Source organism: Protopterus annectens, chromosome 3.part0 (assembly GCF_019279795.1).
Source record: "Protopterus annectens isolate FY-2018-M chromosome 3.part0, PAN1.0, whole genome shotgun sequence".
In the NCBI taxonomy this organism is placed as follows: Eukaryota; Metazoa; Chordata; order Ceratodontiformes; family Protopteridae; genus Protopterus; species Protopterus annectens.
In genome coordinates, this window is record NC_056731.1 from 670,051,069 (window position 1) to 670,076,608 (window position 25,540).

Below are 25,540 nucleotides of genomic sequence, written 5' to 3' on the forward strand. Positions count from 1 at the left end.
GGTGTGTTTAAGGTGGAGGTGGGAGTACATTGGGTATCAGCTATGAGCCCTTTCTTATTTGCATTGGTGATGGACAGGTTGACAGACATGATCAGACAGGAGTCCCCTAGACTGTGCTGTTTGCAGATGACATTGTGGTCTGTAGTGAGAGTAGGGAACAGGTTGAGGAGACCCTGGAGAGGTGGAGGTATCATCTAGAGAGGGGAGGAATGATGGTCAGCAGGACTAAGATGGAATATAAGTGTTTGAATGGGAGGGAGGATAGAAGAATGGTGAGGATGCATGGAGTACAGCTTTCAAAGGTGGATAGGTTTAAATACTTGGGAACAACAGTTCAGAGTAATGGCGAGTGTGGAGGTAAGGTGAAGACGACAGTACGGGCAGGATGGCGGTAATGGAGAAGAGTGTCAGGTGTAATTTGTGACAGACGAGCACCATTAAGGGTGATAGGGAAGGTCTACAAGAGGGCAGTGAGACCAGTTATGTTATATGAGTTGGAGACATTGGTATTGAAAAAAGAGGCACAAGTCAGAGCTGTACTTAGCAGAGTTAATGATGGTAAAATTTGCACTGGGTGTGGCCAAGCAGTGTCACAGTTAGTATTGTGTAGCACACACTCTGGAAGTGGTCATATGTGAGCCATCCTTTCCTGGGGTGACTCAGGGCCCTGAGTTGTGTTCTATGTCACTGCAGACAGACACAGTTTCTATGGTCATAGGTTCTGCTCAGCAATATATCAGTACAGCATGTGTTGTTCAGACATAATATTGTTTGAAGATCCTATTTTCCATGTTTACATACCCCCAAGTACATTCAATTACATGCTTAATTGTTTGACATACCTGTGTTTTTTTTGTTCAGTTGGTATATTCCATCAGTTTCAGTGTGTGTGTCTGTCTTTCTGTTTGTTAGTTTGTCTCTCTCTCTCTCTCTCACAGATAGATGTAGGATATACATCTGTTTGGTATAGGCAGTAGCTTGCCTTTTGTATGTAATTCTCTAGAGCAGTTGATGGTCTGTGCACCAACTGGAGCCCCCCACTTGCTAATTGCATGTAGAACAGCTGTGGTATCATTACTGTACCCAACAGCATGGAAACACACTCCTATAACTGAGTACATCAGGCGGGCATTGCCCCTTTTCCTTGCCTGTGAGGAGGACATCAAGGACCTCTTGCAACAAACACTGTGGAGACAGCCCAACAAACTGGGGGAGAATGTTCAAGACATAGGGACAGAATGTAAGTATTGCTATTATACATTTGAAGTAATGTTAGTTTGACAGGGTTTGTGTGGATATGGCTGCTCTGCATGCATTTAAGTCTGTTAGTGTTCTGTGGTTGGCATAACACTAAACTGTAGGGCTATCTGCAGACTGGCCAGAGTTTTGACTCTTATAGTTGTGTGCTACTTTCACATTTTTGGCCTTGGAAATTCAGTAGCATATTCTGAGGATTGCAGTCAGTAAATAGTAACATCATGTGTGTTTCTGACTTCATATCCCTCAGAACAGATACGTTGCAACAACCCTGTTACACCAGCAACTTGCTCAGTTCATAACAACAATATGTCAATAATGTCCCTGTGTTTGGGCCTTTGGCCCTCAAGTATGTCAGGCTTTGTCCAGATGTCATGCTGTAAGAGGTGGATAGGTATCATATATCATTATATAGCGACTTCATTCCTGATATCATCCCAGTGATGCATCAGACTGCCAGACATGCTATGCGTAGGAGGCCTTATATATGAGGATAAGGCCTGGATGTTCTGTGGGACTCTATACAGTTGAGAAGACTGTATTTCTGGTAATTGTTGACAGACTGTTAGGAATGTGTAGCAGTGTATTGTGCATGTGTTATTTGGCCTGTGTAGGAGGGGGGTAGATGTAAGTGTTATGGGTATTTTTCTATCTGACTTTGCATGCTACTCCAGTTTCTAGTGCTCTGTCAGTTGTATATGTTTGTAGGGGCAGACTGACACATGCCCCACCATAGTCAGGCATCAGACTACACTATGAATTCGGCCAGTATATGTAGGGGTAGTGCGTGAGTGGCAAACATGCTCATGATTTTGTTCACACAGTCCATATACTCTACTGTTCATGTGGCTTACCAGTATGTCAATTTGAATGTGGTAAGATTAGTTATGGGTATGCACTTTCACACTGGTGTCTGTCAGTGCTGTTACATCCCTGTATTGCCTGATATATTTGCAATTACATGTGTATTCCAACATAGCAAACTTGGGATGATGTTGTGTCAGTCTGCTTGTAGTTTAGAAAGTGTTTGGTGACATAACTAGCAGCTCAGTGTAGTTTCCCTACTGTGATGTTATGTCCAGATATATATCAGATGTACTGTTGCCTGGCCCCCATATGTGTTGTGTATTTCTGGCACATCAGTGGGATGATGTGAGGATTTATGTCAACAACTAGTGGGGAGTAATGTGGTTTTGGACATGGGCTATTCCAGTCAATATAAGTTACAACAGACAGGAGGGTGTTACTGCAACTGTGTCACACTATCTACTGCAGTATTTGGGATATGTTCCTAGCTACATGGCTTCACCCCCCCCCCCTTGTCAGGCTTGGTCCAGATTTTTTGCACTAAGGGGTTCTGAGCATACCTCTCAACTGGCCAGATTGTTTCAGACTGTCCAGGTTTATTGCTCATATTTCTGATCTGTTCCACAGAATCATTAGTTTCATTTATGTGTTAAATCACTGTGAGGATCTGAGAATTTCTGACAGTAAATGATGACATACGTTTCAGTTTCAGAACTCATATCCTTCTGAACATATATGCTGATACAAACCCTGTTACTGTAGCAACAGACTACATTTATAACTGCAGTACGTACATTATGTCTCTGGTCTTGGCCCATTGTCCCCCCATTTTGACAGACTTTGTCCAGAATTCTTGTACTAAGAGGAGGAGAGGTATGGTGCTGGGTATGACTCCACTACATGTTATGAGCATATATATATCTATATCTATATATATATATATATATATATATATATATATATATATATATATATATATATATATATATATATATATATATATATATATATATATATATATATATATATATATATATATATATATATATATATATATATATATATATATATATATATATATATATATATATATATATATATATATATATATATATATATATATATATATATATATATATATATATATATATATATATATATATATATATATATATATATATATATATATATATATATATATATATATATATTTTTTAAGGTGTATCTATATTGATATATTCATTTTTTGATATCTATATATATATTTATATAACAATATGTATGTATATATTCTATATGCATTTGTTTTATATGTATAGCTCCATATATCTGATCTATATACTTTTTCATATTTATCACCATACACAACTATATGTGTATACTTATATGTACTAAACATGACTGAGTCCACAGAGTTTATTCCCTACTATTGTACTGAATTATATATTTGAAAAAAACAGCCTTCATTCTTACAGCTCAGATGGTGTAGTTTACATTGCTCTGACTATGGTGTACAGGGTCCTGGGATCAAGACTTGGCCAGGCTGATTATTTTGTTGCTGGGCAGAACAGTGGCTGATGGAGACAGGATGATTAAGTCAGTTTTAAGCAGTTGTAAGCAGGTTTGTATGGGTTTGCATGATAGTAATGGATGCCAACACATGGTTAAATGGGAAACTGCTTAATATGTGTAGGCATCGCTTAGCATCATGCAAACTTGCTTACTGCTGCTTATTGCTACTTATTGCAGCTTACCCCTGCACTAATTTATTTAAAAGAAAAGAAAAAAGGGGTGATAGGAAAGTGGTGAAAAAGGAGGCATGCAGAGAGAAAAACAATATGACAGATAGCTAGGAATGTACAGGACGGTTGTAGGGAAGGTCCATAGCTGTCCATTTCTGATACAGCAACAGTTGTGCATTGATACAGAATTTGATGGTGAATTTGGCCACTCAAACCCCTGAGAGAGGGGTGAGGACAACAGTAATGTATTGTTAAGCCAATTAGACATGATTATGTGTGTGAAATGGACAGCTATGTATGGGGCAACATTTTTTTTGGCAAAAGATTGCCCTTTTTTAGTATTTTTTATAAGGTGAGAGTGGGATGTTGGGAAAGGATAGTGGGTACATTTGGGGAGGTAAGTTGGGTAGGAAGACAGACAAGACAGCTGACAGGGGCAGTATATGACACATAGGGTAAACACCTTGGATGGGGAGGGTGGTTGGGAATCAGATGCACATGAGCCCCCATATGGTTACAGTGGGACTAAGGTCCCCACCCATGGGATGTCACCACTGCACCTTCACGGCCCCGAAGGTGGCTATGCTGGGGGCTGTGCAGGACAGGCAGGTGGACCCTCAAGATGCACCAGGTGTCCCTCACACTAGCACAGCTGATCACCGTACTCTGATCGGAGGATGCTGTGCACCAATCCCCGGACCGGACTGAGGGTGATGGTCTCCTCTCAACACCCGGTCCCAGGGGGGACACGCCCCACCCTGTGAGGCAGTTACACATGAAGGTGGTGCAGGACCAACAGAAGAGGAAGGCCTGGGTCAGGTCCAGATATGCTGAGGCCCAGTACCACGGCCACATGAGGTGGGACAGGTGGATCCACCAGGATCTGCCTTCCCAGATGTGCTATGGTGTTTCAGTTTAAAAAATATGGTGGTTAGTCAAGAACAACAGAATTCAGGATTAGTTATAACAGCATGCATGGGTGTTCCAATTGACTCCATAAAACAGGATTGAAACAGTTGCATAGCAAACAGAACACATGCATATATGGAACCACAGTAGGCATTATAACAGCATGCAAGTTACATTGATAGCAACAGGCCACCAATGATAGTATCTGAACAAGGAACATTACAATTCAAACAGTTCAATATTTGTATAACAATAGGACACATCTCAACAGTAGGTTTGGAGATAAACATACCCATTTAATGTGTATGAATTATAGGTACAAATAGGGTGGGGGAAAGAGAGAGAGGTCAATTAACAACTATCTAGGCTTCAAATTTCAACAATTGTACATGTCATTACTCTACTCATTACTCTCCATGGATGACCTCACTGCATATCTACCTATGGCCTGGGGATGGACAGTGGGATTGTTGTACACAATGTATTGGTTAAGCCTTTTTACAGCTAATAGACATATTTCCATACCTGGCAGACCTGTTGAAGAAATATGAGTTAACACTACCTGACTGTTTTTACACATATTCACCTCTTCACAGTTACATATGTGACACCGGAGAGCCCAGCACTCATGCTTGGGGGGTGTGGTACTGACATACTCCACCAGGGTTTCTATCTGTTTCCCTGGTTATTATCAACAGTGATCATTAGCTGTGACATCATGACACTTGAAGGACACGTATCAGAACAAAGTGCTCGGTGTATGTACTTATCTTGCTGTCATTTGCAGCCTTGGGGTTGGACAGTGGATATGTTGAACACAGATTGTGTTGGTAAAACCTTCTTACAGCTATTACAAACATTTCCTTACCTTACAGACCTGTGGAGGTAATTTATGTTAATACTACCTGACTGTTTATACAAATATTCACATATTCTTGTTTGACAATATGCATTCAGCGCACTACCACTTCCAGGATTTGAACCATGCCTGTTTGTGCAAAAAGATAAACCACAGATGTGTTTCATCACAATGAGTCACTGAGCAACTACTGACTCATGTTTGACTTTTTTTCTCCCTAGTACTTTCTGGTTTGCACAATCTGACCTTGTAGTTAGACAAATACCCTAGGCAGTGAGTACTGTACTGCACTTTTCAGACAACAGATAATATGTTAGGTTTTCAGTGATAGTTCCATGAAACAGTTATTTTCTACCAGAAACACATAACTATGCAGAACTTGTACACATTTATATTCATACCACAACATGACATAGTAAACACAACAGTCTAGGGTTTTTATTTTTATTAAATGTTACAGAGACCTTTATTCATCTGATGACAGTCCTTTACTCATTGCACACAGTAAACAGTTTACCTACTAGTTATTGACAATCTACTACTTTTTATTTATTTACCCTAGATAATGCAAGCTAGATATTTACTCACCAGCCTCCCGGTGCAGCCTTAGCAGCCTGCTGGCATGTGTGTCAATATTTGCAACCCTCTCATCTGCAGCTGTACAGGAGATAAATAAACATTTATGCATACCTATTGATTACATACTCAGGCTGGATTTTGCAGAACACTGATTGATACTGATACTTACACACTTCAGGGATTCCGTGCCTGTGAGTCTTGGATTCACTGGTCCAAGAGATCCTGCTCCCTATGCTTCAGGTCATCATAATGGTTCTGGACCTGCTCAGCAGTCCGAGGGATACCAGTAGTACTGGTGAGGTCATGTGTGAGATGGTCCCAGGCCTCCTCTTTGTATTAGGAGCCCTGATACTGGTCCTACAGCAGTCTCCCTTCATGGTCTTTTACAAGGAGTCCAACCATGACCCTGGACTCCTGAATGCCCCAATGCTGTGCCCAAAAGTGCACACCTTCCCCAACATCACTCATAGTGCCTGCAGTGATCAGCTGCAAATGGTTATGGGCTGTATTCCCTCCTGTGAGCTTTAAATAGGGCTGATTTCCTGCCCTTTGCTGTGATTGGATGATTTTGAATATGCTGAGCTAAGCTAAGTTACGAGCAAACCTGCTTAGCACAGATAAGCATTGCTTAAAGGGGTAGATGCCAAGCATTGCTTACCAGTGCACAAATCCACTTAGCTATGCTAATTATTGCTAAGCATTCAAATTTAAGCAATATGTACACCAGCTAAGCATAGTTGAGCACAATTTAACATTGTTCAACTTTCATTTTTTGGACTATCAGGATTGTGGGGTTGATTCTTTCTTAATTACATCTTATGATATGTATGTTTCCCTTCCATAACATCCTTCTATATGCTTTCATTACATTATATTCTTTTGTGGCTATACTGTATGGGACACTTGTGTTTGTATGGGGATTTTACATCTGTACTAAACTGACACCTCATATTTGGACCTGCTACACTACCCTGGTTAACAAATATATATTATTCACTACCTATTTATAATAAAATATAGTTTTAGTGCTGTTTTCACATATAAAAATGAATGGACTGCATTAGGGCTCGAACCATGAATGATTTTATGAATGTTAAGTGAAAGCTCTAACCACTACACTATTTCACTTTAATTATTTCAGCTGTATATTTCTATTTAGCTCCTTTGGATGTTTAAGCTATGCTATACACATCTGCATGACATGCACACCCATTCAACTACGCTTAAACTTTAGTGGGGAATGGGAAAAAATAATTATTTGTTTTATTTCTCTTAGTTTAGGGATGTGGACAAAGCTAACAGTCATACCTCTTCACCTCTTACAGCATACAATCTGGATGAAGCCTAACATGATGTCGGGGGCAGAGGGACAGATTTTAAATATTGGTCTTACAAACTTAGGAAGTTGATGAATAATAGGTTTTGCATTAGTATGACCTATGGATGTGGACTTTTACACTCAATTGTTTGTCATTATTTAAGGTCTTCAAGCCTCAGCTCTGCCAGGACAGTAGGAGGAATACACCTGACATATGAGGCACAAGTCTGGACATTCTGCAGATATCTGTTCAGTTAGGGGTATGCTAACTGTGTCTGCGGACACTGTTTTTGTTTTCAAAGTGCCATACAGCACATTCTGAGTGCAGGGTGTGCGTTTACTATGTGAGCAATGCTCAGACACACCCTGTGCACTCATTCACTGATCATGCTCATGCATGTTATACAGCAGCTCACCTTCATGAATATGCAAGTTGTGTTGCTGTGCTGAATGGGCATGATCCGCTCTGTGCAGGAATAGACTTATTCTTGCATGGAGCTTTATTGAATCAAAGGGCAAGTATGTTCATACCACCTACCCACCCAGTTGTAGATACTTTTATGAGAACATGTGAAATGGAAGTAGCAGAGCTGTTAAACATGAAGTGGCAAAATTATTTTTACAACTTATCAATTAATGAAAACAAAGCCTTAAAAGAATTACTTGAACATCCTGACATTGCAATAAGACCTGCTGATAGAGGAGGTGTAATTGTGGTAATGAATCATGTTTTTTATAAGAATAAAATGTATATGTTACAGCAACAAGCTGCTTACAGTCAAACAGAGGCTGCACAAGTGAAAGACATAATAAAGGAAGTGCAGATAACCCTACATGAAATGCATATGAGGAGATACATCTCAGATGAAATATATGACTTTGTTAAAGTGGAGAACCCATTCATCCCTACGATTAAAGGGCAACCGAAGATACATAAAATTAGGAGCGATCCACCCCTAAGACCTATTGTTTCAGGTCAGGGTTGGGTTACTGAATATCTTTTGATGTGGGTGGAGAATAAACTAAAAAAAGTCACTGATATATGCACCAGCTGTACTGAAAGATACAGCTCACTTTTTATTAACATTAGCCAAATATACAAATACAGTGAAAGCTGGAGAAAATCTTATGTTTGTTATGCTAGATGTGAATAATTTATTCACAGTTATCCCAAATAAATATGGAATAACAGCTATTAAAGATTTCCTAACCAAACATCAATGGGAAGATGGAAAGACAATTTGGTTGATATGTACATTCTTAAAGTTAATATTGATTGTGTTTCTGTTTTTAATAAATATTACTGGTAACAATGGTGGGGGGGGGGTGCTCTGGGCACTGCATGTGCCAGCACGTATGCGAACTTAGTGATGGCTCATTGGAAAGAAGTTATACAATCGATAAGTAATAATTGGAGTACCTTATTGCATTACTATAAAAGGTTTTTGGACAATATATTTATTTTATGGGCAGGTGATATGGGACAATTGGAGTCATTTGTACAATATTTAGGATGGAGCACTATTTTTTTGACTTTTACTATGAAAGCATCATTTCAAGAGATAGAATTCTTGGATGTAAATCTATATAAAGATGACTATGGTAACTTTCAAACAAGAATTTATAGGAAGGTGTGCTGGAGGAACTCGTTGTTAAAAAGGGATAGTATGCACCCCCCACACATTTACCCAAATGGAATAAAAGGACAAATGATGAGAGTCTCCAGGTTTTGTACACGCAATAAAATGTATGAAGAGCAAACAAAGGAGATGAGTAATCCTTTTTTGGCAAAGGGATATAAGCCCCACGAAGTAGACAAAACAGCTAAATAATGATTAAGAGTTCCCTCAACTAAAGCCAAATCTGTAGGAAATTATGGGATTTCTTGTTTAACACCAAGTCAAATGGATAACAAAGAAAAGAAAGAATAACTTAAAAGTATTATTACCATATAATAATTTTAATAGGATGATTAGTCAAATAATAAGAAAGAATTGGAACATTTTAAAACCAGATAATCAAATTAGAAATATTGTGGGAGAGACACATATGTTCAGTTATAAGAATGGGCTGAACTTGAAGAGAATGTTATGCAAGGATACATATCCCGGTAAAGGGTTACAAAAAGCAAAGAAACAGATCAGGAGAGGTACCTTTCCATGTATGTATTGTAAAGGCTGTCAGTATGTTGATCCTTTGAATTCATTCTGACACCCAGTTACTAATGTGGAATATAAGCCAAATTTACATGTGCATTATCGGACTAAAAAATTAGTTTACCTTACAAAATGTCAGAAATGTCTCAATTTATGTAGGCAAAACCAATCAGATGTTTAAATAAAGAATATTACAGCATATAAGGGATATTCACAACAAAGACAAATACAATGCTTTAGCAGAGCATACTTTATTGAACCCTATGCATTCCTTTAAATTTATGGTAATTTACATACAGAAAGAGAATATAAGAAGAGGGGATTTGTACCAGAACACTGAATTTGGTGAACTTAAATGGATAGCCGACTTACAAGCAGATCGGCTTCCTGGACTAAATGGTGTTTTGCCTTTAAAACCGGCATTAAACAGGCGTAGGCCAAATACTCAACTCTGATTGGTTGGGAATGCCATTTTAAACAAATCTAAAGGTTTTAGTTTATGGATCTGATGAAGAGCAGTTTTGTTTGAAAGTGCTTATCCATGTGTGTGTTTATAATGAAAGATTTAATAGTTTTATGCCATGGTGGCCCAAGTGGGTTTTAGTATCCTTTATTAATGTCATAATATTCTCATCTTCCAAGAAATTACCCAGTATTCCTCCTATTCGCCTTACAGATTTCTGTGGTGACACAATCCAAAATGTTACAGAACTGTGATAAGTAGGCCTTATTCTTCACCCAACCCTTACCTTTACAAAACACATAGACTCTATTTCAAAGTAATAATACAATTAAAACTATGCTACAGGCTCTCTTCTCCCACCTACAGTCCACTTACCTTTTGCTAAAAAAATTATTAACTTCTAAGCTGGAATATGAACTATTCTTTCTTAGTCAAAAATGTCCATAGAATGCAAATACTAGAAAACAAAATTTGTAGATTTATTCTCTTAGCAGACTGCTTCCTTCATCACAGCAAACTGCTAGAAAATACCAAATGTGTATCACTGACTAATAGGGCTAGCTTTCTCTTCTATATTACAATTTTTAAAGTTCTAAATCAGGGTTATATCCCCTTTTAAAAAGATAGTTTTACATACAAAAAAGTGTTATAATCTAAGCAGTGCCCAAGTCCAGTTCTTTGACCCTGGCTTGGCCACCATTTAAATCTACAGTTGATGCCCTGGTTGTGACTAAAAAGGGTGAATGGACCAGTTCACCTACCCAGTCAAAAAAGTTATAAATAAATAAATTAACTGCATCCTACTTGCAATGCAAAATGCTTTGAGCAGTCTGAGAGTCTTCATACAGAACACTCCACATCAATTCCTACATTCCATCCAGCAAGTAATGCAGAATATTATAATTGACACACAGTCCTGAATTCAGACTCCTTTTTATAACCTCTCATCATGCATCTGTAGCAGCAACCTAACTCCAGCCTGGCATCCTGTGTTCATATCACTGCTTCTCCATTGCCAATCACAATGTTGTATATGCTTTTAGAGCACAGAAAGCTCACCAGTGATCCCCAGTCTAGTACATGAAGCTATACCCTGTAAGATGCCTGGCATCTCATGCTCAGAGCACTGTGCTGGCTCATGTCTTTCATCTGATGGAATACCACTGGACTAGATAGAAATCTTTTGTTCAGAGTATTGTGGATCCTTTAATGAATCTGTCTGTTAAAAGGGCAGAATACCCCTGTGTTGCATTTATGTTACTAGAATGTCTTTGCAGTGCCTTATGGATCACAAAGGCATGTAAGCATTATCGACAAAATCAAAATATATTAGGGTTATCATTTATCTCTATTTTCATGCAACAGTCCCAGTTTGGCCTCTTGTTTCTTACAATAAACCATGACAAAAATGGCAATTATCTTAATATTTTAGGAGAAGAAACATTTTCTAACATTCCTTTAAGTAGTACAGAAATCTATGAAACTTTTACAGAAATTGCTTAATGTTATATAAAGCAATGGAAACAACTAAAATTATATACAAGCAATTCTTTATTTTTGTAATAATATGAAAACTTATCATTTGAATTAGTTGAAGAGTTGGCTTATACTGGAAAATATTAGGTCTAACTAAAAATATCCCACTTTTGGCTTTTTTAAGCTGACAACCTTGTGATATATACACCATGGCTACACACTGTGACTAGCAACATTTTCAAAAGTGTAATCACTGTCTAACTTTATCATCAACATGACACTCTTAAAAGCAGAGTCGGGAAGTGAGCAAAAATGTTCTGCTTTACAAATGACAGATATCAATGCTAGTCAATAGGAGAAGTAACTAAACATCAGACTGTTGCATTTAATAGCAGTTTGCAGTCCCATCATCTAAAAATGTCATTACTAAATTCCAAGAAATTATTAATGGTCTGAGTGTGAAGATGAAGGCATGTTATACATCACTTGTATATGGTAGTCATGTCCTCTTATTCAAAGAAACACCAATAAAACTTGTGCCTGTTTAAAAACAACAGCAATGTAAAATGCAAAAGAAAAATCTAATGTGGGATATTAACCCCTAACATTTTTTGTTATGCTATCATTCAAGAAAACATATATTGTACATGCATAGACAGCAATATAAATCACTTACCATAATGCTTTGTAATGATCATAACATGGCCTTTACTTTTGACCCATATAGTCCTGATCACAATGAAGTAAATGACACTGTAAATGCAAAAAAACAAAAAAAAAAAACTGTAGTTACATCCCAACAAAACAGTTAAAAATGTTGTCTTATGGTGCATTTCTATATTAGTAAACTTTTTGCTTTTTTTATATCGGACATCTTCCTTTTTGTCAACTCAAAACACTCAATTCATTTCTAATAATAATCCACAATGGGAAAGTAAAGTAACATACTGAAAACTTAAATATGTTTGTATTTGATCTAAAGGCACAATACAAGTGTGGTGTTAAAACAATGACAGCTTCTACTATATCACCATTAAACTTTTACCTTTCTCGTTAGAGTGGCATGAATAAATCATAATACAAAAAAAAAAGTGTGAATGGTTTTACTTCAGTATCACATCATCCAAAAGACAATACTGCTACTGTATACTATGGTAATGAACCTGATACTTGATTTAGCATTTTGATGTATAAAAATTGCATGCTTTGGTCCTTTACATTTGAATGAAGCACACACAGCATGACAACAAGAACATCTTAGCTGAATTATACTTTATAAAACTACAATATGACATCCTCCTCCTCCTTGACAGATGCTTTTCATGGTCCCTTTTGTCTGGACTTACATGCTGCCTACTTACTATTCTGTACTTCCCTGCAGTGAAACACTTCTCTGCTGTCTACCAAAATCTTTTAGAAAATAGGGTTTATATTTACCTGTTTAATTGATGTGTATGTTGCACATTCTGAGTTAACTATTGTTTATTGGTTTTAGAAAATAAAGAGCCAGGAGGCTTTGCTTTACAAGCTAGTGTTTTGGTGTACATTGTAGTCTTGGCAAACTTAATTAAGCTGTTCGTCCATTGCAAATGTGTCTTACCTTTCCCAGTCTTATTCATAGTTTTCTTAAACAAGGGAATGAACATCTTAAGTGTCATGCCTTAATTGCTATATGGTCTCTCTACAGGCATATACATATAAAACATAATTATATGGAGTTTATGTTTCACATTTCCTGTCCTGCAGTTACAAATTCCCCATGTATTTGTCATAATCTAGCAATTTTCTGTTTGCATGATAGCTAAGTAATGTTGGAATAATATAACCAAATTGTTAATCTCCTGTATTCAATAGACAGCACCACACAAAAAGTAATTTTAAAGGTAAACAGACAAATTGCAATAACTAACTAAAAATAGTCATCCATGTTGTCTTATACACAGAAGGTAGGAAATACATTTGTTTAAGTTAAGGAAGAAACAAGGTCTTCAAATTAACCATGTTTTGGAAAGTCTGCACATCTGAATGTTAATAAGTCTTTAGTACCCATTTTCCAGTGAAATATGCTAATACCACATCCCACCTTCGCAAGCATATAAATACAAGTGTAAGCATATGATAGTATTAAAAGAATATTTAATTATATGGTGCCAGGTACAATCCGTCAATCACACAGTTAATTAGTTTAGTTTATCTGTTATCAAAGGAGGTGTGCTGATCCACAAAGGACCCTTTTCAGGAACACACTGGAACAAATGCAAAATACAGACTACAGTAAATCTTCATAGGTAAACAATATGTCAGATATATGGTCCCAAATTACAAAAATAGTAGATAAATGAATGCATAAATGCAATGCATCAGTCTCAGATTCAGATATACCATATGGTTCATGAGTGGGTAACATTCATCTAAGGTAATAACAATGTCATTCTTCAATACTATAAAGTTACAGTAATACTATTACCTTCAAACGCAACATCAAAATGCACATGTTTATATTCATTTTTGGGCTATCATTAAAGCACAATAACGTAGCTAGCAATGTAATCTGTGATTTGTGCAGAGTAATAATTAGTGTGATTATTCCTATAAGCCAGTCATAGTCAAATAGCTTAACTATTAGAATCTATAACAAGAGAGTTATGATAAACTACTTAAAAAGGAAGCTAATTTCTGGGTTTTAGTGCTTGAAAGAATAATTTGATAAGTTAGTAAATTATGATTGAGATAGTGAATTAGAAGGTTAAGTGTGGTCCCCAGTTTGCCTCCATAACAGTAATCAGATAAGCTGCTAAGGCTGGATCTTAATGTGTGCAATGGATATATGCATTTAGCTGTGATTGAGGATGACACATTCATTATTTACCCCCATGCAAAATCAAGTGGCAGGGTGAGACCATTTGTAATGATATATGTGGTGATACTTGAGGGTTATCATCTCCAATATGCCCCAACATAAGGAGAATGAGTGGACAAGATTGAAGATGGTGAATGTGAGGGTATTACAAGCACATGTGTACAGGGGGTAAATACATATTCAATTCCCCAGCAGTAAAGACTGGAGAATAAGTTATGAATCAGAAAGGATGCAGCTTGCAAAATAGTTTCTTGTGCATGGACTTTAAAGGCATTGTCATATGATAGTGCTAGACAATAAATTGTTGTATAACCCTGAAGGGGTTTGATACTGTGGATTTTTATGCAAGAAGATTTTGGAAAAAATGTCCCTAGCATTTGCATATACCCCTGCTTTTAAGATTTTAGCTGATGTGCTTTAGAAATGGTGAGAAGTACTACGTATGCCATTTGTTTGCTATGCACAGAGTCTAGGAGCCATGGCTGAGAAAAAGCAGTCTGTTTTTTTTTTAAGTAGAGTCTAAGTATGATCAGATTAAGGCTATAAGTTTGAGTAGATCTAATGAGTAGATAGAGTTATGCTGTCATATTTGTGCAAACAGCAGTCTAAAAGAAGACAGTGATCTTGCTTCTGTAGATGAAAGAAAAGTCACATAAGTAAAAATCTGTTCTGTGTGAAAGTAGGAACCAAATATCTTTTGGAGAGACGTGCAATGTTATTCAAACCTGAAAAAAAACATAAAGTGGAATACTTTTGTATTCATTGGTTTGCAAAATCAATAGAAGCAGGGTATATGATAGCAAGGCAACACTCAGCTTGAGGAATGACTATTACTTTACAATACCTTTCTATACTTCAGAACAAATAAACATAGATGCCATCTAACGTAAGTTCTGTTAAGTACTGACCTTGTTTGAGAGATCAATAATTGTTTTATAAAAGAAAAGTAAGGGCACAGCCATATACAAAGATATTAAAATGTTTCTGTTTCCAGGCTGCATCTTTTGGATATTGCAGGGACAAAGCGTGTACCACAATTGGCATAAACTTTCAGGTGTGCTATGTAGATCACATTTTGTTTTTTGCATGTAACTTGTCACTTTTTCTTATTTCATCAGCCGAGAACTAAGACATTGTCATTCTGCAGGATTGCCTGTATTTTTTGTGCATTCGGAGATAATTGTCATGGTACATAAGTGATGAGTATCACATAGGCATTAAATAGGAAATTTGAAACAATATTTATGAAGGTAAAAGCAATGACCAAAAGATGGATACTTGATATGAACATCTGGAGTACTCCTAACTAGATACTATCAGAGGTAGACAAGCAATCACAAATTGCTCAGGCACCAAAGTTGTTCACTGACATAGCCAATGTCTTTAAAGGAATTAATAAAGACTGCATGGTCTAAAGAATTGATAATCAGGTTTTTAAGGAGCCAGGACACAATACTGGTTATTTTACACTGTCAAAACATATGCACACTACTAAATAACATGCTGTATTTGTTAAGGTATTCTGTCATGCAGAAAGCAAAATGTTTTTTTTTTTCAAAACTTTACTAGTTTTGATAATACTATATACAACCAGTTGTCATTGTTCCTTTATTTAATTTCTGACTGGGGGACTCTAATGCTATTGTGCCATCATTTTTGATAAGAGTTTCCTAATCAATATTTCTATTTGTGAGCATTTTATACATATATAAAATAAAATAGGAAAATGAATCCAGGCCAACACAGGTTTATTGGCAAACAACCAGACGAAGGTTTACCTAGGTTTCATCCACATAGGACTTCTTCAGAACACTGAAGTCACAATTAAAACCATATATATATGCAACCACAATCAATCCAATTAAACAATTAAATAAAAGTTAATCAACCTTAAAGATATACACATTGTCACTAAAAATATATACTGTTAAAATGCCTACAATAAATACATAAAATGATAAAACCCTTAAAAAAGGTAAAAGGGAGGTAGGTTTTTATCATTTCATTCTAGGTGCAGGGGGGCCTGTTCATTCCATTACACCTGGATCAACTAAAGGGTCACAGTTTTCCACTGTTAAGCTGTTATTGTTTGTTTCGACATATAATGGGGATTCTGATAGGATTAAGAAAATAATTAACAAAGTTTGGGGTTTCTTACAGATGGATCAGGAATTTAAGTCATCTATGAATTTTAACAATAACCCTACGTTCATCTATCGTAAGGATTAAAGGATAAGTTTGAACGTTGTTTAATGCCTAGTAGTTTTTCCAGTAACAGGCCTACTGGCACTTTTAAATGTGGTAGATATAAGATTTGCTCTTGTATTTTAACAACTGGTAAGAGTTTCACCATTAATCATTGTTTTGTTTCAGTTACAGGTCATTTTGACTGTCACACTAATAATGTGGTTTATCTTGCTAAGTGTCAGGACTGTGAAGCATTTTATGTAGGAAAAACCAGTAGGTGTTTTAAGGATAGGGTTAGGGAACATCTTTTGGACATGAAACATCTTAAAACTACCAATGCCCTAGCTAGACATTTAATTGATAATATTGGTCACTCTTAAGTTATGTGTTTTACAGCAGGTTAAGATTGACCTTCAAGGTAGGATTTCAGATGCTCACTTGGATGTTTGCGAATTAAGGTGGCAGCTTAGGTTAAATGCACATAATTATCCTGGTATTAATTAATTTAGTTCCATTAAGCCCTATTTTAAATTGAAGCATATTTTAGGATGGTAGTATTAACATTATTATGGATTTAGTATATTTTATTAACCTTTATTTTTTATACATACACACATATATATATATACATCTATTTATACATAAATATATATGCTTTTATTTTTTATTTTTTTGTATATTCATCATGTTATAGTTGTTGTATTCATTTTTAGTAATATATATTTATTGTTAATCTATTTACATTTTTATTGTTAGTACAGTAGCACAGTACCAAACAGAATGCTTAAGGGTTTATCATTTTATGTATTTATTGTAGGCATTTTAACAGTATTCATTTTTAGTGACAATGTGTATATCTTTAAGGTTGATTAACTTTTATTTAATTGTTTAATTGGATTGATTGTGGTTGCATATATATATATATATATATATATATATATATATATATATATATATATATATATATATATATATATGGTTTTAATTGTGACTTCAGTATTCTGAAGAAGTCCTATGTGGACGAAACCTAGGTAAACCTTCGTCTGGTTGTTTGTCAATAAACCTGTGTTGGCCTGTATTCGTTTTCCTATTTTATTTTATTTTTGGTTTGTTGTGTTGGTTGGTTCTTCATTTTATACATATAACAATGCTGTTTAGGATGGGCATTATTGAAGCTAGAAGGCTTTTCAAGGGATACCATTACTTCTAAATGCAGCAGTGTGCCTTGCCATATTCATGGGGTGGGTTTCTATTCCCAATATCCTTGACTGCAGCCCTAATGACTTAGGTTCAGCTAGTGATCCTGGCTGCTGGAGATGATGGCTGTTGGGACAGGACTGAGTAACTGATATTTGCTCTTTAATCAACATGCTAGTTGTTTATTTGTTTCCACTATTCAAACTCTGCTTGTCAGAGATGGGAGCTAACTCTTGCTTGGTATAACTTTCTAGCACGCAGAATCTTTACATTAAGCAATGTAATGGGTGTGTATGAAAGCATGGATCCATCAGTCTGCAACTATAAGTTTTACTCAAATAGTGACTCTGTCATGCATCAAGGTCCTAATTGTATGACATAGGGTATTCTGGAGGAATCCTGAGTTTGCAAATATGATGCCATTCTGGTGGGACACCATCATTCCTTACTGTTAGCCCTAGAGATGGAGATAGTTGTTGACAGATAAAAGGCAAAAACAAAGAAAACCTTAATAAGTAAGTAAATGAATAAATTAAGCAAATACCAAAAGAAAAAATGGTTTATCCATTACCTGGATAATAGCAAGAACATTTAATGAGTTTTGACTATGTAATAAAAAATTACAATGTGATCCTTCAATGGTACATATGTGAACTTTATTCATATGTATTTCTTCCACACATGCAAGCCTGTTATTTGTATTGTGCTAGTTAACTGTGTTAATTGTTACAGTCATGATCAGTGCACAAAAATGCATTGTTGCATTGTAAATTCCCTAACAGAAAACATGACAAACAGCACTACAAAGGCTGAAATGTGCAACAGGATGCTCTGCGGATAATGTATAGACAGGCACTATTTTTTATGAGACTAGAAGGTATCACAGGCTTTCTTGCATAGAAGGATTCTATCACTCTGTGTAAGACATGCTGTTACTTCATATACTCCTAATACTGACTCAGTCTGTCTTTTGTAGGAAGTATGCTTGACTTCTGCACTATCTCACAATCAGAGATGTTGTGGCACAGACAAAAGTTAATATTTAACCTAAAATTATAGTGTTATGGGATCAATCTTTTCTGTCTCAGAGTTGAGATAAGGCCATAGGTACAGGGTGAAAACTGTGATCAACCTGGCTTGATTGGAGAGCCAATATCATTGCTCTCAATCTCTTAGTGCAAGAAATCTGGACAAAACCATAAATAATGAGGGGACAAAGGCCCAAAAATATAGACAATTTTTAAATGTTGCTCTTACAAACCTAGAAAGTTGATAGAACAACATGTTTTCAATTAGAATTAATTTTCTGAAGGGTATGAAGCCTGAAAATCCAATGTTTGTCATTATATTATGACTTAAATTCTCAATGATTTGTTAGAAAACTACATTATGAGAAACAGACCAAAAATATGAAGTAAAAATCTGGACAGTTGAGAGGTCATAGGATCAAAGGAATTACAAGGCAAGTAAGTCAAGGGACCATTTGTGCCTTGCCAATAGCTAACTTCATGAAGTATCTCCAAATTCATGAAGAACAAAGCTGGTCAGACTAGGAATGAATTTGTAGATACCCATACAATCATCAAGGTTCATCTGGAAGGATGCAAGTATGCCAGTGTGTTTTACATGTAAAGACAATTTGTTCCATAGTTGGGGCACACACTAAGTAATACATCTGTCCCACCAGCCTGCTTTATTTATATATTAGTTGAGATTTAAATCCTTAGTTCTAGTTTTTGTCTTGTGGATATGCAAGAAATCAAGGAAGGTTTGGACCTTAATGGCGTGAAATGCAAGACATAGATATTCATGCAGAAGCATATAAGAGACCAAGTATCATATCAAGGATTTCCAGGCTATCTTGATAACCAGAGGTCTTTAGGCCATTATTTTTTTTTTAAATTAGGAACCTCTGGGATCTTTCTAACTGTGTGATTTATCTAGATAGGTACATACCAAAGAGGCACAGTAGTAAGTAAATGGCTTAATCAGAGTAGTGTGATTATCTCTTTTGACCTAGTTGAGATGCCTTTAGATATTAGTTGCACTAGAAAGAAGGATTTCTGATACTATGATGGTTGAAGTGATGGGAGTTTGATGATCCCAGATACCAGTGTCTGTTTATGAGGGTTGTTTTATCAAATGCAACAATTCTGCACTTCTTTGCATTTATTCATTTAGTTTTAATACTTTGTCAATACACTATTTGGTTTGCAAGGGCCAGTGCCTGCTGTAGGGATTTAGTGTCCAGGCGGATCAAAATGACATCCAACTTACAGGCATTGGAAAACCTAATTAGCTATAAATAGTTTATGTTTGGCAGGTTAGACAAGTATATATCAAAGAGCAGTGGGTCCATGTACTGAGCTCTGAGGAATGCTAATAGTACCATCTTACTTTTTGAGGTGGTACCTGTCACCTGAACTAGGTATGTTCTATCTTTCAGACAGTTTACTTTTCACTTTACCATGTAAAGGTTATGGTTAAAGTCTCTTAGTTTATATGCTTGGCCTGGGAAATGTTGAATCCATTGGCCAGATCTGGAGAGGCTGTGTGGACTGAGTGATGACTGTCCACTAACTCCATGACCTTCTTTAAGATGTTGTAAGAAGTAAATTAAATTAAACTGACATGATGTACGCTCGATACACCAAACTGTTGAGGGACTACCTGTTTGCATTTTTTCATATTGTAGTTAATGACTTCAGATATGATGCATTCCATTTCTTTCCAAATTAGACTGGGGGGCAGAGTCTAGATGGCCAACTGAGAGCAATGAATTTTGAGAGCTCCATAACTATAATAATAATGGAAATTGTATTATTTTCAAGTTTAAAACCTCAGAAATCTATAGATAAACTACTAAAGTACATAAATATCAACTTTGGTGGAGATATACACACATTTTCCTGTCAAGTAACTTGGAGATATATTGAGTCACTGAATATGAACAACTCAAGGAATTCTCACCCAGATGTTGGTTTGAAAAAAGAACTGCAATTGATGACATCTACCTTATAGGAACTATCTTTAAAGATGGATGGCTTTAAAAATGACTTAGAAAACCTCAAATTAAATTCTCAAAAACAGACTGATACTCTTAAAGAACTATTACAGCAACAACATACAAAAATAACAAATATAGAGACTTCTCTAAATGACACTGAAGGGAGACTCAAAGAGGAAGAATTCCAAAAAAAAATTCTGCTTAAACAGAATACATGGCTGCCTAACAAAATCGATGACTTAGAAAACAGGGAAAGGAGAAACAACATAAGGATCTTTGGTCTGCCTGAAAACACTGAAGGTGAATACATTATTTCATTCTTAACAACCTGGATTCCTGAATTTTTAGACTTGAAAGCAAGACTTTCATTTGGAAATGAAAGGGTGCATAGAGCACTGAGGAAACCTGCTTCTATCTCAACAAATACTTCACCTAGAGCTATAGTTATAACATTTCTTTCTTTTCTGGACAAGGAACTAATATTAAAATCTGCTTGAGAAAATCACCCTTAAAATACAATCAAAGCTTGATAAGTTTTGACAATGATAATTTTTCCAGAATACTAGAACAAAGGAACAAAGTCTGGCCAATAATAAAACTGTTGAAAGAAAACAACATTAAAGCACAGCTGGCCTTTCCAGCCAAGATAAAAATACTTTTTGCCAATGAGATGAGAACCTTTAATGATTTAGAAGAAGCTACTATATTCATCAGAAACAACAACATACCCTGGGATTCAGTAAGGTTCCATGCAGGAATAGCTTATTCCTGCATGGAAGCGACCGTTTAGGAGCAGCACGGCAGCGTGCCAGGCATAGTAATGAAGGCATGCTGCCTCAGCTCCTAAATGGACATGGAGCATGGATGAGTGCAGGGGGCATGTCTGAGAACAGAGCTCTCAAAATATACATGCCCCCACAGTCAAGAACTGCCGTTTGGCAATTGCAATGAGTGAGACCACTCATAGGGGGTTGAATACCCCTAACAGCATAGATCAATTCAGAATGAACAGATATGTGACACATACGTCTGGCCTGTCCCTCATTTACCCTGCCAAATCACTGGGATGATCTCATCAATAATGGCAAACATATGAGTGTTAGACTTCAAATCCATCAGAAAATGTACATAAAAAAATCCCTTTACCCAAGCAACACCCCAAGTTTATAAGAGCAATATTTAAAATATAATAATATGAACACTTTTTTTTTATCCAACCAATTAAATTTAACCATAGGGGCACGGGTTTGCCCACTGCTTAGCTACACATACTATAGCTTAAATGGCACAAGAAGATAAATATAAAGATACATGCAAATGAAGCAGTACTGCAATAGGGTAGTGGTCAGAGTGTTTGCCTTATGAGCAGTCATTCCCCGTTCGATTCTCGCTCCCACTCCAGTAAATTTCATTTTCAATGTCAAATCACTTTACGAACAATATTTTTTGTTGTATAACCTACTAAATAACATATATTTGTGAACAGGAGTACTGCATTAAATGCAGATGTGAGGTGTCATTGTAATAATGTTATAAAATCCACTGATAAACACAAGTACCCCATACACTATATGTACACATGAATCAGGGATACAAATTGAAGGTATAATGTGTAATAAATGATAAATCCATGGAGTGTCCAAATCAACCACCTTCTCAAGAACCCTGTTCCATTTCTGTCTAAAGTAGTGTGGAGGGAAGCAGGAGTAAGCACTATTAAGCAGTAATAAGCATATTTAAGTGGCTGTAAGTGGGTTTAAGCCTGTTTGTGCAGGGGTAAGCAATGTACACACAGGTTAAGCAATATTGATGCTAACTCTCTGTAAGCATATTTAACTGGAAGTTAGCATTGCTTACCGTCACGCAGACCTGCACAAACCTGCTTACAATTGCTTAAAAGTGCCTTAATCATGCTGTATCCAACAGCTGCTGTTCTTCCCAGTGACATAATAAATAGCCCTTGCACCTAGGACCCTGTACACTATAGTCACAATAGTTAACCAGTAAGCCATTGCAGCAGTACAGCAGTATCACCAAACAGATCCTCACTATTGGAAAATCAAACTTAATATGTGAAAGGAATCTATATACAGTTTTATACTGTATAACCTGCTACATAACATAAATATGTGAAATGGAGTACTGCATTAAGTCCAGATGTGAGGTGTCATTATAATAAAGTGTTGAAATCCCCCAATAAAGACAAGGTCCCCATACAGTGTACGTAAACATGAATCATGGATACCAGACACATATATAACATGTAATGAATGATAAATCAATGCCAAACAGCAAATAGTGTGCAAATTAAAATTAAGCAATGCTAAGCATTGCACGCCCCTGCTTACTAGGTGTAAGCAATGTGTAGGCCAGCTAAATCCATTTGCACATTGTTATACCCCTTTAAGCAATGCCAACCTTAGGTAAGCAGGTTTGCCCATAGCTTAGCATTTTCAAAACCATCCAATCACGGCAAAGTGCAGGGTATTGGCCCTATTTAAACCCTACAGGTGGAAATACATCTCATAACTGGTTGCAGCTTCCTCCTGTAGGCACTATGACTGGTGTGGGAGAAGGAGTGCGCTTCCGGGTGCAGGGCTGGCGCATCCAGGAGTCAAAAAAAATGGCAGGACTCCTTGCTAAAGACCATGATCAGAGACTGCTGCAGGGCCAGTACCAAGGTTCCCAATATAAAGTGGAAGCCTGGGACTGTCTTGCCCATGACCTCACCAGTGCCACTGGCATCCCTTGAGCTGGTGAGCAGGTCAGGCATCACTATGTCATCCTGAAACGGAGAAAGAGAGAGCTCTTGGATCAGTGGATCCAAGAGGCTAGGTGGACGGCTGAAGTCCCAGCCATGTGCAAGTATCAGTCTGCTACCTGTTTAATAATTGCCAGCTCATGTATATTATGGATATGTATGGCTAAATATTCCTCTTATGTCTTTGACAGTGGCAGATGAGCCGACTGTGAAGCAGGAAGCCCATGCCTGTAGATTGCAGCGGTTGCGTCACAGGACAGGTTGGTAATAATCCTGCATGTACTGTCATAGGAAATAAATCTAAAACTAGTATAAAGTTAATTGCCTGTATAAAACTTGTACTGTGTATGGCATGTACTGAATAAACCAGACAATATGGCAGGAAGAGTCTCATGTAGGTTGTATGTAAATAAAAGGTTAACAGCCTGACAATAAAGGTCTAACTGCTGGACTGCTTGTGTTTACTCTGGTATCGATGGTAATGTAGTGTTTCAATTTCTTAATAGTACTGTTGTATTAAGCATTGTTACCCACACTGTGCTACATAACTAAAATGTGTAAGAATGTCTGTATATGACTTTTGTAATGACAAAAGTTCATATTGTACAACTGAGAGAGACTTAGACAGAAAACAGTGAAAAGACAGCCCACATAACCAAATAGCACACTCAACTGAGATGTGAAGTGTTGTATTTTTACCACACAGCCATGGTTCGAATCCTGGGAGTGGTAGTAAGCTGTATGCAGAATCATACCCCACAACTGTACAGATATTGTCGGAAAGTCCAGATAATTTGTATAAGTCCACTGTCTGTCCCCCTGGCAAGTCAGTGGAATGATCCCAGAAGTTTAGACAGCAAATAATGACATACAACTGATTGTTAGACGTCATAATTGTCAGAAATATATCCATAAGAACAAATCTGTCACTCTAGCAACTCACTCAAGTGTTATGAGAGTAATAAGCAATGTATGTCCCAACTCCATCCCAATGTTGTGAAGCTATGACCAGAGTGTGTGCAGTAACAGAGTGAGATGTATGTGCATAATAATAATGTGGAATCTGGTAATATGTGTGATAACATTCAGGTAGTGTTAACAAACATACCCCGCACAGGTCTGTCAGATACAAAAACTGTGCCTAGAAATAAAAGATTGAAATCTTGGACTGGTACTGTTTAGCCTGGTGTTGTATGGCAGCGTTAGTGTTGCAGTATCTCTAACTAATAAGGTATTACTCATCACTGTCATCCACACAGTGCTACATAATAAAACTGTGTAGGAAACCCCATATAAGAGTGTTGTACTTATGAGGTCAGATTGTAAAACCACTGGAGACAACAATAGAACAAATGCAGAGAAAAGATACAGGGCAAATATCTATATAGCACAACCTACTGTGATGTACACGGTTTTATTTTAACACACACAGCCATGCATCGAATCCTGGGAGTGGTAGTAAGCTGTATGCAACATCATACCTCTCGACTGTACAGATCTGTCCAGAATGTCTAGAGAATTGGCCCCTATCTGCTGGCTGTTACCCTGTCCCCCTGGCATATCAGCGTGCTAATCTCTGACATCTAGGTAGCATTTAATGTCATATAAGTGACTATCAGGCCTGTAAATATTTGGAAAATATATATGAAAACAAACCTGTCATTGTACAACTCACCAAAGGTTTATGAGGGCAATAGTCAAAATATGTCCTGGTTTCCCCTGCATGTTGTCAAGACATGCCCAGAGTGTGTGCAATAAGAGATGGAGAGGTATGTGCATAACATCATCCTGGAATCTGGGAATATGCATAGAAACAGTCAGGTAGCATTAACAAACAATACCTCCACAGGTATGCCAGGTAAGAGGTGTATACTGCAGGTAAAACACAGTTCATGTATATAGCTGTCTACATCCATACCACTGTCCAAACTAAAGCCATAGGGTAATGTAATAATACCTGTA

The 25,540-nt window shown here is 36.8% G+C and overlaps 1 protein-coding gene across 1 annotated transcript in view; it reads right to left on the reverse strand.

Moving 5' to 3' along the window:
- NPSR1 (neuropeptide S receptor 1) overlaps nucleotides 1–25,540 on the reverse strand; it is a 1,074,098-nt gene that overhangs the window by 567,957 nt on the left and 480,601 nt on the right. Inside the window, exon 4 of the mRNA XM_044065077.1 lies at nucleotides 12,243–12,319. Within this exon, the coding sequence (XP_043921012.1) occupies nucleotides 12,243–12,319 (77 nt within the window). The remainder of the gene's footprint in view (nucleotides 1–12,242; nucleotides 12,320–25,540) is intronic.